Source organism: Sphaeramia orbicularis, chromosome 2 (genome assembly GCF_902148855.1).
Source record: "Sphaeramia orbicularis chromosome 2, fSphaOr1.1, whole genome shotgun sequence".
NCBI lineage: Eukaryota > Metazoa > Chordata > Actinopteri > Kurtiformes > Apogonidae > Sphaeramia > Sphaeramia orbicularis.
This window is the reverse complement of record NC_043958.1, coordinates 12,823,199-12,838,593: the sequence shown is the minus strand read 5'-3', so window position 1 is coordinate 12,838,593 and position 15,395 is coordinate 12,823,199. Positions and strand designations below refer to the sequence as shown.

At 40.0% G+C, this 15,395-nt stretch overlaps 1 protein-coding gene across 1 annotated transcript in view; it reads left to right on the top strand.

The window, feature by feature from the left end:
• Window positions 1-15,128, top strand: part of LOC115434058 (prospero homeobox protein 1-like) — a 39,224-nt gene extending 24,096 nt beyond the window's left edge. Inside the window, exon 7 of the mRNA XM_030155728.1 lies at window positions 13,207-15,128. Within this exon, the coding sequence (XP_030011588.1) occupies window positions 13,207-13,392 (186 nt within the window). The 3' untranslated portion in view covers window positions 13,393-15,128. The remainder of the gene's footprint in view (window positions 1-13,206) is intronic.
• The last annotated feature ends 267 nt before the right edge of the window (window positions 15,129-15,395 follow it).

Here is a 15,395-nt window from a genome sequence, read left to right as displayed (position 1 = left end):
ATAACCAGAACCAGGTAGCTTTTCACAGGTGTGTCAGTAACAAGGCTGTGCAGGAAAACAGACACACACATGCAAATAAGTTGTGTGTGTTTATTTTAGCAGGTATGTAGAGGGTTTATTTTTAGGTTTTGGAGTTAAAGGATCACACACTGGGGTTAGGAGTTGAGATCCAGCACTGTTCTTTGGTATGTCAGAGTGTAATTTTAACAAAACTATCTATTCTAAGTACTGTACTGCAGGTTTGTACAGATTTGTGGAGAATAACCTAATCAAAAATGTTCCCAAAATTCAGGTCAGAAATAGCATCATTCTATAGGATATCTAGTGTGAGACCTCAAACAGAGACAGAACTGCAGCCCTGGTATTCATATGAGATTTGTGTGCACAATAGTTGATTCCATCCACATTGAAGGGATCATATTTTGCTAAACCCACTTTTATTAGTCTGTGGTACATTTATTTGTGTATTTGGGGACCACGACAGTTCAAAAAGTTTGAATTTGAACCCTCCAGGTGCTGCAAAACTATCTTTATATTCATTCCGGCAAAAATCGAGTAGATTTCTACAACCTGTTTCAATTCCTGCTTAATTTGTTCCATTTTATAACTAGCTACGTCATAACATTTGGACGTATAAGGTCAAGATTTCTGATGAACAGTTCTCAGAGTACGACATAATTGTTTATCAGCAGCAGCGGTTGTAGTAAAAACTGAAAATATGTCCAAACTTTGAGCCGATTGCCTAAAAAGTTCAGTTGTTGGTTGTATTAACGAACACAATTGGCTGAACAGGACAGAAAGCACGGTCAACAGCCTGGAGGGGGTGGGGTATGAATTGGCTCATTTGCATTTAAAGGGCCAGCAACCTGTCTCAAAACAACCTTTCTGGTGTCATTACTCAGAAATAGGGTTGAAGATGGACCTGTGAAGTTGAATTAATGAAGAATTCAGACCCAAGCATAGCATTTACAGTTTATGGAGATGAAAGAAATATGCTTTAAAATGCATAATTCCATTTAAAAAAAAAACAAAAACAAAATATCACTTCTTTAAGACAAACAGATCTGGACTCCCAGAGTAATTTCACATATATGGTTATTTTGCAACTGAGTTGAACACATTTATTTCTCTTGGTTCAGGTTCTTTCAACCCTGAGAAAAATCCAACTGAACTTAAGCTCCATGACTCCAAACTATGACAGAACATTCTTTCCACTCATTGGTCAAACATACTGTATCTGTGGAACAACCTCTGGTGTTCTGGACTAGAGTACATTTATGCCAGAGTAACGTGTATTGGGGACCTTGGCTATTTCTCTGGCTCACTCCTACAATTACAATCATCCAAGCTAGTGACGTTTAGTTAAAAGTTGCGTAGTTCAGTTGGAACGAGGCTGGATCATTATTCCTCCACAAACTTGGAACTGCACTGTGACCACCTCATCTAAAGGCTCTCAGTAGATCTGTTTTACTCTACACCCCAGTGCGAATTATGTACACAAATGAATCATACTCAGAGCAATAAAGACGACTGAACTCAACTCTTGAAAACACCCTTTGTTTTTAGCAAGTGCAAGAACCCTCGCTACAATTAACTCCATGTAATTTGATTTTCATAACATGTTCAGGTTAACAGCAAACGAACGCAACCTGAAAAAACCTAGTAAAACGGCCAAATGTGTAGCTGGAGGACAAACGTGTGGCCTTAAGATGCCTGTAAAGACATTAGTAACACCATGTGCTTGTCCTTTGCGATTAAGTGAAGGTGTATTTGTGAAGGTAGGTACACATTTCTTCCCTACTTTGCCCCCTTTTCTGCCTGCCTCCTTCTTTCTCGACACATCCCTCCTTACGTTCCTCTATCCTTTCGCCCGTCTGCCCTGAGGGAACATTAGCGGCTAGGGACCCTCTCGCTCTCTCTCTCTCTCTCTCTCTCTCCGTCAAACTCAGAGGCGTGAAACTGGAACCACGGCCGATTCAGCAAGTCTCCCGACATACACACACACAGAAGTCTTCTCCTTTTGCCAAATTTAGCATCATCAGAGTTCCACCTTGGTTTGTCCCCCATCACAACCCCTCCTCCTTCCTCCCCTTTTTGCTCTTTCCTTGCTCCCTTTCCTCACTTTCTTCCTTCCTTCCTGCTGAATCTGTCCTCTGTCGATATGTTCTCCTCGTCATCTCCTCTCCTTATCATCTTCCTCTCTTATCCCTCTCCTTTGTCCTCTCCTCTTGCTCTACTTCTTTCCTTTCCTCCCCCATTTCTATTTTTCCTCTTCAACTACCTACTTTTTTCTTCAGACTCTTTTCTAATCTACTTTGTGTCTAGTTTTTTTTTTAATAATCTTCTTGTCATCCTTTCATCTTTTGACCCAGCAGCTTTTATTTGTCTAATAAAATGCAGCTCAGTTGTCAAAGTAACTGGCTGTGCAAGTGTTAAAAAGAGAACTGTAAGTCCAAGTCAAACTTTGAGAAATACGGAAATCTTCTCTAATTTGAGAATTTGATGGGTAGATAGAAAAAAAGTCTATGTCATTAGTTACACAGCCAGGATTTTAAACAGTCACTGTAGATTATTGCTGCTGAAAGGTGAGTGTAATTTGCCGGCAGAGTGTGTACGTGTGTGTGTTTGTCTTCCAAAGTTGGCGTAAACAGGGCTCAGTAATTATAGCAGCTTCATTAATTACCTCCTCCTCCCCTCCTCTCCAGCCACATCCTTTCAACTCTTCTTTCGTGTTTACCTCTTTCTCTCTCTCTCCCTCTCGCTGTCCTTACTATCTTCCTCCTTCCACTCCCTCCCCCCCGTCTCCAAAACAATTTGGTCCTAATTGCTGCTCTGCCCACTAACTAATGAGGAAGGCAAAGAAAGGAAGGTAGAGAAAGGGAGGCTGGAGGAAGGGAAAGGAAACGGGGAATAGTCTCATCTTCAAAAAAGAGAGAAAACAAAACAAAAAAAGACAGACAGAGATTTTCTTTGCCAGGACACTCAGGGAAAGGTGTCAGCTTCTGCCTTCTGCCAAGAGGAAGAGAAACATTTCCTCTTTTTCTTTCTTTTTTTTTTAAGAACAGATTGACGAATTGGTGGTTAAGTCTGCCAGCAGCAATGGGCATGGCACTTACCTGAGCGTATGTGTTAAAAGTTTTTGGTGCAATATCTGAAGTTCACCTACATGCTGGTTACTTAGGTGTGCCAATGCAGACACACACACACACACAGCGTCCAAACAAAAACACACACACTGAAACTGTAGTGTATCTAAGTGGAAAGAAGAATAGAGGTCGAGAGACAGGAAAGGAAGATGTCATATTTTGGTGTGTGTTTAAGTGTGTGAGTGTGTATTTGAGTCGGCTACAGTGGGACAATGAGACATTTTTATGAAGCCTTCTAGAGGACGTTCTCATCTTTCCAGTTCAAGGATCCTCACTGGCTCTGTCAGCACCAAACAACAGCACAGCTGCGCCTCACACAGTCGCACACACACACCCGTACATACAGTATGTTCACACACATACTCACAGACATTCATTTGTGTTCATGTCAAAGTGCACAGATACCCATCCTCGAAGGGTGGGTGTGGTTGTTACCAAAAATCTGCCCTTTGACTTTGAACAACACTCACACACACCTGGAGGCCACAGCGTGGTCACACACTCACATTTCAGTGCTATCTAATTTCATAAGCTGTGCACTACATGAAAGGCTAAACTTCTCATGTCTTTCTCCGCCGTTTTAGATTCTTTGTCATCCTTTCTCCCTCTTTATTCATCTATTCACTCATCTTTTCCGCTTCCTCTTCTTACTGAAAAAGGGGCTGAGCTCAATTCGCAGGAATAGATTTTGAGAGTGGGCTTTTTATCAGACTGACCCTTCTCACTGAAAGGCTGTAAATAAATGTGTCAAAATAAATGAGTGAGCTTACGTTTGTATTTATCGTTGAGCTCCTTGCATTATTGTGTCTAGATTAGATAGACATTAACCCTAAAAGGAGGGCTTTATTTGTTTTTTGCATTTTCTTTTTTCTCTCCTGTCTTTTTCTTGTTCTCACCTCTCTCCTTCTTGTTTTAACCTACCCAGAAGGGGTGTATACACCACAGAGGAGGTGAATTTCAAAGACTTCACCTGTCCTGTTTCTTTTTCTCTCCACCTTCATTCTGGACGTAGAGCTTTGGGCAACTTATCATATTTAAGGCTTCGTGTGCTGTCGGTTGTTAAAGGCTTTTATCACTAGATGACACTTTGCATCAAGTTTTAATCTTAATTTCTTTTACATTTCCAAGCCCAAAAAAAAAAATCAGAAAATCACAATCATAATATAAACTGAAAAGTAAAATTTATCTTAATGACCTGAGTAGCTTAACTTTCCCATTTATGTCTCTAATCATGCTTTAACTGCCAGGATTCAGATGCAATAAGAAATGAAGTACAATAAGGTTTTTGCTGGCACGTTCATTGTCATGTTGAGCCATCATTACACTACAAAACATTTCCAAAAACAAATTAGTTGTATATAAAGATACTTCTTCAGCACAGTCACAAGTCTATAGCACATGTGAACACACATATAATGAGCACTAAGTAACTAAGTCTCCTCACTGCCTGCTTTTCTCTGTTGCTGGTTGACAGAGAGCGGTATGGTACAGACAATGCCACCTGCCAGTTTCTGTCACTATAATTATAGCTATCTGCTTGCAATGTGTGTGTGTGTGTCTTGGTATTCCAGTTGAGAAGAGGAGGCATCATCTTTGTCACTGAGCCTGATTGGAGTCACGAGGGGGGCGGTGTATGTGTGTGCGTGCACGCATGTGGGCCTGTGTATACTCTTCCTGTATGTGTGTGTGTGTGTGTGTGTGCGTGTGTGTGGTGAAAATAAGAGTGTGTGTGTGTTGCTCATGCCGTGATTCCCTTCCCCTGCCCCAGCTGTCTCCTTAGCTTTAACAATAGGCCTGGTAACAAAGACGTGGCCTTCAGCCTCCGTCATGTGATACTAGTGGTCTGCAGCCTCTCAGTCAGATGACCCAGGCTATTGTCCTCTATGGGTGACACACACACTTTACTAAAACACACAAAAAGAACCACAGAACACAAACACTAACCCTAGGAAGCATTGCACGTGTATAAATGCGCACACACACACAGACAGTAGTGTGCAGAGATACCGAGATGCACGTAATGGGTGCGCAGAAAAGGAGCACACACACTCATGAGATAGTGCGAAGAGACACACACAGACGCAATCTCAGGACGCAGACCCTTCCTCTCAGTCACATGCAGTCAGAACAAAGAGAAACTTTATTGCCATTGTCCTGGTGACAGTGAGATCAGTGACTGATTGACAAAAGAGCAGCAGAGAAAGGAAACATATTGCTGATGTCCTGGAGGAACCTTCAGTCTCCACTTAGTTCTTTAACACATAACCTTTAGGCCAAGACGGAGATAAGGATAGGAAAGATTTATGCGCCATAAAATGTCTGTATAATTATATGAACATCTTTCCTGCACTGCACTTCCTGCTTGAGTTTGGAATGGCAGTATGTGCCTGCTCTGAATTTGGGTGACTGTGTCAAAGAGCACCTTGCAGGTTGTTTTCTGTTCTATTTATGTACAGTGTATATAGTGCAGCCAGAACAAAACTGACTCCCTTCAGCGTATACAGCTTTACACAACACAACAGAACCACATGAACAGATGTGTGTTGAACAAGTTCTTTTTTCTGAGGGGCAAGATACATTAAATCTATGTATTAAAAAGTATTAACAGTGACTGACATCATCCCACAGGAGTGTATTCTGCTCATGGTCCAAACTGATGTTCAGGTTCAAACCAAAACAATGACATTTTGGGCACAATTTGCAGATTTGTTCATTTAATGTGCGCTATTATGAAGCTGAAAGTAACCAGGGCAAAGTGAGCATTCCTTATTTACTATTCCTGCATGGATAATGACTCCAATAAAAAGGAATATCACACACTGGCAGAACAGCTACAGTGTGCCCACACAGATTTAAAAGAGAGACCCGAGTCCATCATGACTTATTCAGAAAATATAACCAGTGGGTATTGGGCTGAATATTACCAATGAACCATGAATTTAAGTAATCAAAGAAAAAAACAGAGGAAAAAAATGTTAGCTGCATTTTAGAAATTTAATAAAAACAAGGAACTTGGATTTTATTTTTAAAATAAGCTCATGTAAATTAAACAAGGCCAGTCACATGTCATTTAAAACAGTGACACATGTAGTTGTAGGATAACATATTATTGTGTAAAGTGTAATATTCATAAAATATTCATCTTGGCGTAACTTTAAATGGAACTGTAATTTTGATATTTCCATTGGTTACAAGCTAAATGAGTAAATGGAGAACTGATTTTCATTACATTAGTAATTTTATGAGAGCCCAACTGTGGTGGCAGCGCATTGGAGGAGACAGAACCACAGCTTTTATCGAAGCCATGGATTCACAAAATGATTGTTAACACAAGGTAAAATGTCAGCGTATATGTTTTTCATTGACCACTTCTTGCTTAAGGAGAAGGCATGAAGGGAAAAGAGTGAGAGTGAAAGGACACTCTATTGTGCTTGTGTGTTTATGTGTGCTTGTGTTTTCCTGCCAGAGTGTGTGTGTGTGTGACTAAAGCCAGGCCTGATAGCAGAGAGAGAGTGAGAGAGAAGGAAAAAGGAAGCAGATGCTCGTGTGTTGGCACAAAAATGATATGTCCACTCAATCTCACAGACACACACACACACACACACACTCGGAGCATTTGCTCAGTGCACAGACAGAGCAGCACATGAAAGAGTTCCAGTATTGTCTCTATGATAGAAAAATACTCTACTGACCAGCAGCAAAGTGGACCTCAAGGCCACTGAGCGAACGAATGGCAACAAAATGGCAAAGTCAAAGTTTGTGCGAATCTGGAAATAGCAGAATGTAGCAGCGAGAGCAAGACTATAAAAGTGACAGATGAGCAGAAGAATACAATGATCAAATGGCATTAAAGTGTAAACATATGCAGGAGGAGACATGTCAGCATCTCCCTAAGCAAATGTGGAGGGAGGTAGAAAGACATCAAGTAAAACGGGAAGAAAAGGAACAACAAGCACAAGCATCCCGTTCTGTTTGTACACCTTGAGAATCAAACATATGGTGTTTGTATAGCGCCTTCTTAAGAGCCTACTGTGTGTGTTTTTCCTTTTGTGCAAGATAGCGAGTGAGGATGGAGAGGAAACAGATAGGAAGCAAATCAGATAGACGGACATATGCAGAGGTGAGCAGGAGTCACCTGAGGACACGCCGAGCCCAGATGTGACAGCGTTTAGAGACGACGCGTTAATCCTTTTACAGAACAGGAGATGGAGAGGGAGGAGTGGCTTACATTCAGGAGGGGGGGGAGGGGGAGTGGACAGGGGCAGGAGAGGAAAGACATGAAGAAGGTGAAGGTGTGAGATTGGAAAAACTAGATGGATAGAAAAAAAAAAATCTGCAAATATTCACCAAGTGACCAGTTATTAGTTACGGAGTCTTAAAGGGGTCGTGTTTTGCAAAACCCACTTTACATTTATTTGTTTATTTGGACCCTAATAGTTCATAAAGTTTGAATTTGAACCCTCCAGGTGCTACAAAGCTATCTTTATATTCATTCCGGCAAAAACTGAGTGGATTTCTACAACCCGTTTCAATTCCTTCTTAATTGGTTACATTTACAACTAGTTACGTCATGACATTTGCACATATAAGGTCAAGACTTCTGATGAACGTTACTCAGAATACGTCATAATTGTTTGCCAGCAGCAGCGATTGTTGTAAAAACTGAAAATATGTCCAAACTTAGAGCCGATTACCTGAAATGTTCAGTTGTTGGTTGTATTAACAAACTTAAGTAGCTGAACGGGACAGAGCAGCACAGTCAACAACCCGAAAGGGGGGTGGGGTCATGTGCATTTAAAGGGCCAGCGCTCAAAACAACCTTTTTCGTGTCACTACTCAGAAATAGGGTTGAAGATGGACCTGTGGAGTTTAATTAATGAAGAATTCAGATCCAAGCATAGCATTTACAGTTTATGTAGACCACTGAGAAATGTTTTAAAATACATAATTGCATTTAAAAAAGCAAAATATCACTCCTTTAAATGAAACAACAAAGGATTCTGCAAATGTTTATTAATCTCTAACAATATGTTCATTTTAACACACCTACTGTCAGTGGCTGTGTTAGAGCGTATAAAAGCCTACTGACTTTGCAGATGCTTCAATTAAAGAGACAAAATAAACCAGTTTTAAATGCTGCTGCGAAAAATGTTTTTACACCTGTTTGGACTGTTATTTACACTGAATATTTCATATGGCAAATGCAGCTAGAAAAAAAAAAAGATGAAAACAATGACATGGACTTTTAATATGGAGGCAGCATTAAATGAGTCCTGGTGATTGTGTAATTATTTGTGTATGTGGCGTGAATAAGGTGTAGAAAAGTCAATGTTGATGATCTGAGTGTGTAACTTAAGTCTATTTTAGATGTGTTAAAATGGGGCATAAAGAAGTAACCTACTTATAAAGGGCTCTCCTTCCTTCTAAAAATAATTTTTAGTGCAACACTGCCCTTTTGTGCTTGTGGCCTTCACTGTAAAAACTGACCAAATTAGCCGACACACGTCACTGTTGCTAAGTGCTTACAGCTGTGCTTTGTTTGTGCTACAAATTTTGTATTGACTTGTTTATAACAGTGAATTGCTCATAAGCACATAGGGTTAAGTGTACATTTCCATCAGAATATTGTTCTTTTTACAAAAACCATCGACATCAAGGGCAAACTTGGCTTGAAGATGATTAAGATTTTCTATTTATCCTCATAAAACACCTTCATTTACTTTAGTAAATAAGAAAAACTAACAAAATGATTCAAGTCAAGTATGTGACACTTCTTATGAGCAGCAAATGAATCTGTCAGGCAGAAGAACTTCTAAGATCAAGTCTCACAATATGCCTAATGAGTTTGCATGTTTGATGAACTATCAACACTTGTCAGCTCGTCATTTCTCATAAGACTACATTTCCAAGAGGACGTGTGAGATGAGGGAAGGAAACGTAAATGAGGAGAGAAAGTGAGAGGATGAGTGAAAGAGGGAGACATGGGGGAAAATGAGGAAGAGAGGGGATCCCAGCGGGCCTCTTTGTTGGGCAGCGATTTAGAGATTTACAGGCCCTTGTCCGTCTGTGTGTGTGTGTGTGTGTGTGTGTGTGTGTGTGTGTGTGAAGAGAGAGTAATTGAGCCTTCCTTCATCCAATATTTACCCACCAAACCAGAGCAATCATGCGAATTATGTTTACTGGGAACGAAATGTCTTTCTTCCTCTTCATCTTTCTTTCTCTTTCCCACTTTCCCCATTCCTCACTCGCTCTCTCTCTCCTGGCAACTAGACACCATATCAAGATCCAAGCCAGGAGTAAATCACACACACACACACACACACACACACACGGGGGAAACAGGCCCATCTGTATTGATGATGGCCTAATTTAGATCTCTTTATTGGACTGATTTACGATGGCCAGACAAATTTGGGCATCTGGACCCAAGTGTGTGTGTGTGTGTGTGTGTGTGTGTGTGTGTGTGTGTGTGTGAGTGTGTGTGTGTTTGTCCAGTTAAGCGATACCCAACTGGACACACAATATCCTCCCTGCTTCATTTCAGTCTTTCTGCTTGTGTTCCTACCTCTCTATGAATCGGTGGTGTCCTTTTCTCCCCCCGCTGTAGTCTTATTTCAGCACTTTGAGTCCTCTCGCCGCTGCAACAATGACGCACATCACCCTGAAACATTTAAAAAACACACCAATCATTGTGCTGAACAAGGCAGTGCCAGCGTTGCAACATAAAAACACGGGTTAGAGTCCTTCTAGGTCAAGGTCACCGAATCTGCTTCTATCCTTTGGAGTGCGGCTGTTTTGATTTCACAGCTCTATGCAATGTAAAGTATCGACTGCAAAGATAAATTTAAAGCAAATTCACAAGTGGGAGGAGCTGAGGCTCAGCAGTATTCAGTTATGACAAAGGGCTAGGTGTGATGCACAATATTAAAGCTCTTATTTGGACTCATACTGAGGTCAAAGATCTGACTGTTTTTCCTTGAGAACATTCTGTGAGAATTTATTTTAAAAAGGACTTCTGCGAAGACATAAATATTGGATATTTTTTTTCCAAGATGAGGGTAAATGTGAGCAACAAAAGGATAAAGCAGTTTAATCCAGGAGGGGGAGGACGCCTCAAAGGCACATTCATCTTCAAGATCAAGCTCAGGTTTCAACATTCATTTTTCCCAGTGGGCAGTTTCACAGCAACTATTAAAAACTGCAGCTTGACTTTGGGGCTTTCTGTATTTTCTTGCAGACTTGAAACATACGTATTAGAACTTTTTCAAATAAAAACTCTCTCATAGGCACCTGCTGATGTCTATGTGTAATTTTACATTTTTGGTGGTTTCATTTGTATTACCTTGGTCATTTTAGTTCAAATAATTTGGACAAACTGTTCACTCACTTGTATTATTATCTCGTTGTCATGTTTCTTCTCAAATCTGAATCTTTGCCGTTAACTTAAAGTTTGGTGTGTGTGCATAATAAGAGCATATGTGCCTTAGTGTGTGTGTTCAGTTGTGTCTATAGCAAGACAGTGACAGAGGGCCTCATTGAAATAACTGTGGTCTCACGGGGCCAGCTAAAAAGAGAGAGAGGCTAGGAGAGGGTAGACAGAGTGTATGAGAGTCCAGGGAATCATTTAGGGTGTATGTGTCTGTGAGTTAGTAGTGTGTGTACAACAGTGTGTGTGTGTTGTGTGATTCATCCGTTCTGGTGGCGGCTAACCTTGGCATGTCCTGCCACGCGTGACGGGGGTTACACCCAGACGGCACTCTGGTGTCCTCTGTGTGTGGATGTGAGTTTGTTGAGGTGTATAGGCCCATGTACCTTGTCTGGAAGAGTCAGCACTGCATATGTGTGTGTGTGTGTGTGTGTGTGTGTGTGTGTGTGTGTGTGTGTGCGCGCATCTGCATGCAAGGAAAAGAGACAAAGAAGAAGAAAAAAGAGCGAGGGAGGGCGAGAATCTAGTCAGGTTGTTTAGTGTCTTTGTATGATCTTGCCCCCAGGAGAAAGGGCAGAAAAAAATGAAAACTGTGTGTGCACATGTGTGTATCCCATTGTTCTGCTGTCAAACTGAACTGAACACACACACACAGAGCATTAAAACCCACATACAAATACATCCACAAAGCCTTCTGATGACGGTATATTTATGCCTGCATTTGGAAAGGACAATTGGATCTCAGCAATCCCTTCGCTCATGTTTAAACTCACACACACACACACAGACTGTGACAGATCACAGACAACTGTTCACCTGCCATTGTCAAGGACTGGCTGTGTCATCTGTCATTCTGTGTGTGTGTGAGAGCGTAGGCAAGAACGCTGACACCTAACACACACATACACAGCTGGTAGCTGTTAAGAAAGGGGAAGTGCATCGTGGAGGGGAAGTTCACTGCTGAGGAACAACTTCAAAATAGAAATGTATGGACACCTGATACACACACACGCAATCCTTGATCCTTCCCTTGTACACAATCATCTTCTACAAGAGACCGCTCTCTTTTTTTAGACCTTAATTGTGAGTTTGACAACGATCTATGAAAGTATGCAAAACTTGCTGGAAACCTCCATATTAAGTTATTTGTTAATTTAAATGTCAGTTATTTGTTCATTTAAATGTCAAATATATGAATGAAATGATCATAATGTGAAAATTCAAGGGAAGAACAAAAAATTCCAAAACATGTGTACATCCGAAACTAACTGATGACAATGTGAAAAGATTGTGAAATGTGTAGCTATGAATTAGGAAGTCAGATTGTTAAACGGTTATTCATAATTTTTGTGTTTCGGCTTGAACTCACTCAACATGACTCCTCTAATACTGTAATGTCTGATCTGTGACTATACACACTACATACGTTTCGACCCACATTATTTATTGACAATTTATTTGGATTTGGCAAAGTTCTGCATATCAGTAATACGGATATCCAACTTGGATAAAATGGGAGAAAAATGACTTGCAGACTGAAAGGAGCACTGATGACATCCGTTTTTCAGGTTTTGTTGTGGTATTTGACACTTTGAGAGAAAATGCACATTTCCTGTGACTGGACATGGTTTCATTCAGAGGAGATGCACATAGCAGAGAAAACAGATTTTTTTTTTATTGACTGTACTGTATTGTGTGTTCTTCACATTGGGCTGTATGGTTAGTAACACATTCTGTATGGCTGTTCACATTGTTACCTCTGCCAGGAGGTATTATGATCACTTTGCTTTGTGTGTTTGCGTGCGTGTTTGTTTGTTAGCAAGATAACTCAAAAAGTTATGACGGATTTTCATGAAATCTGTCTTGGTGGAGGTCTGCGCTCTCCCAGTGGTTTTGTTGTCATTACTGCGTTGCACTGATTTTAATGTCTGAATTATCAGCTATCACTGTGTTTTGATATTTTAAGTCTTACTTGTTTAATGAATAGTCATTAGTGGTAAACATGATATAAAAATTCCAGTAATTTATTTTTTTATTTTACCTTTATTTAACCAGGAAAACCTCATTGAGATTAAGAATCTCTTTTTCAAGAGTGTCCTGGCCAAGACGGGCAGCAGTACATTAAATAAAATCTAGTAATGATAATAATAATAATAATAATAATAATAATAATAATAAAAACACCCAGAAGCTTGACATTATCTCCATTTTACAGCCCCCCTTATCAACCAACATCAGTGCCTCATCTGTGTTCTTGTACCTGAATGAGAAAAAATTACTGCTGATTTAGAAATCAAGCCAATGTCCTGAAATTAGAAGGAACTGATATAACAGATTAATGTCCATTATTCAGTTAAGAGATGTTCTAGAATTCTGCTGTGGTGTCCACTTACTTGACCATAAATCAGGTGAAACTTTTTTTATAGAAGTAACTCAGTTCTGTTTTTTGATTTTGTTTATGGTCATAATCACTGTATTGTGACGTTAAATTTAGAACAAAAAACGGGAAGAAAACTGAAGAAGTTCCTTCTCTGTAGATACAACTGAAGCTGTTAGATCACTCATAATTTCCTTTTTCTTTCTACCTCTTCCCCCTCTGCTTCGCCCTCTTCCTCTGAACCACTTATACTTCAGGTTCCTGATCGATTTCTGGAGGTGGCCCAAGTGACTCTCCGCGAGTTCTTCAATGCCATCGTGGCTGGAAAGGATGCGGACCCATCCTGGAAAAAGGCCATCTACAAGGTGATCTGCAAACTGGACAGTGAGGTTCCTGACATCTTCAAATCTCCAAACTGTCTACAAGAACTCCTCCATGACTGACTAGGACGAGGGAGGAAACAAGGAAAGCAAGACAAACCTCCAAGGACCATTCGAAGACTATGAGAAAACGCCTCCAGACGTGTAATGTTAGACTTTGTAGAGGTCTTGACATGCATTTGAAGGTTTGACTTGATAACGCAATGCACAGACATGAAGTGGTTCTACTCGGAGGCTCCTGGAGGGGTTTGTTGAGGGTTGTTTTCTGCTCAGCTCATCTCTTTAAGACTAAAAAAAAAGCCCTCGATGCATTTAAAAAGATAGTCCTCTGGAACAAGGCTGGGACCTTAGAGTCAGATGATGCTCAAATTAACAATTGTTTTAAGACTTTTATGAATTAAAAGCAAAACAGCGAAATTTGAACCTCCTTGCACTTACAGAAAAGCTCCTCCTCCTTTGTCTTCACCTCGCTCTTCATCCCTCTGCGGTGGATGAAGATGATGATGGATCAATCTTCAGCCCACAGTCTGGAGTCAGGAGAGAACTAGAAATGAAGAAAATATATAAATATCTTTTTATTGTGGATGTTTTTAAGTTACTTGGACATTTTTGAAAAAAAAAAAAGTGATGTTTCTGTATTTTTTCTCCTTTGTATAAGCTTACAGCCTCTCTTCTACGAACCCTCAGTCACTCACATAGCTGCACACACAGAACCACGAGCACACACACTTACACTTATACGCACCTCGTGAATAGAAAAGCACAGTAGCATTCCCAAATCCTCACCTGAACCCAGACAAACTGGGCATAAAAACAAACTTAGTTGTTGTTTATCCCCTTCTTTTTTCACTCTTCTTACTGTACTGAGACTTACTGGGTGTTTGTTTTGACTGTGTGGCTCTCCCTGCCCCGACTCTTCCTTGGCTGCCCCTCTCGGCCCATGTTTTATTCAGGCACCCAGAGCATTAAAGACAACATTTTAGAACTTTACTTATGGTGTAGCAGCGAAACACAACTGGCAGCTGCAGTCCAAACTAGAAAAAACATTTTAGTAACACACTCATTGTCGAAGGTAGAGTTTCTGATACTGGGCATTGATATTTTTAGATTAAACATGTGATTTATTTGTTCCATACACACACATCTGTTTAATGAGCAACCCTTTACATTTCTTATCAAATATGTATGACTGAATTATGCACTGAGTAGATTTTAGAGGTAAAACATGAGTTTGTCAGTGCTCTCTAGTGGACAAACCATGTAATGGAGACACTTCTCATAACTTTAAACAGTTGATCCTCAGTGTTGTTACTTATTTTAACAGGGATATATATGTGTGATAGGCCAATATCAGGCTCAACTACAACAGCACTGATACAGGACTGGACACTTGGCACAATTAATTTTACTTTTTGAAAATATTCAAAATCCTAATCGGCAAGATTTACCTTTGTATGTTTTTTTGATGAAATGTGGGTCTAATGTGTGTAAATAACTGTTGTTGATAGTGTTTGCAGAGTCAAACTTGACTCTGCTGTCATTACCACACGTTACAAACACAAACAAATGATCCTGTGGTTCTGTGAGAGAAACAAATGCTAATATGATTCATTTTTTTTATGTAAGTACTGGAAGAAGCGTTCATACCTGCTTTCCCTTATGAACGCTGAAACTGTAAGTCGTCAGAGGTAATCGAACCACTTTTTGAGATTTTTCTATGTGCTCTGGGAGGCTGAGAGGGGCAGCTCCACCGGCCACATCATGTGTGAAGTGTTTAAGGATTTAACAGCAGAAAAAAAGACATACGACAAAATGCTGATATTTGTAGCTTGTATAGATGTAACAATTACTCTGATATTGTTATTATTTATAATTGAAATAATTATTCCTATTAATGTTATTCTGATGATGATTATTAATGCTTGCTACAGATTTGACCAGTGGTTTACTCATTGTTTATCCATCACACTGCAACATGAAATAAATTATTCTTTGAAAAAAAAAAAAAACCAGTTTGGGATTGATTTCACTTTTCTCTCTTCTTTTTTGCACTCAGTTGAGGTGCA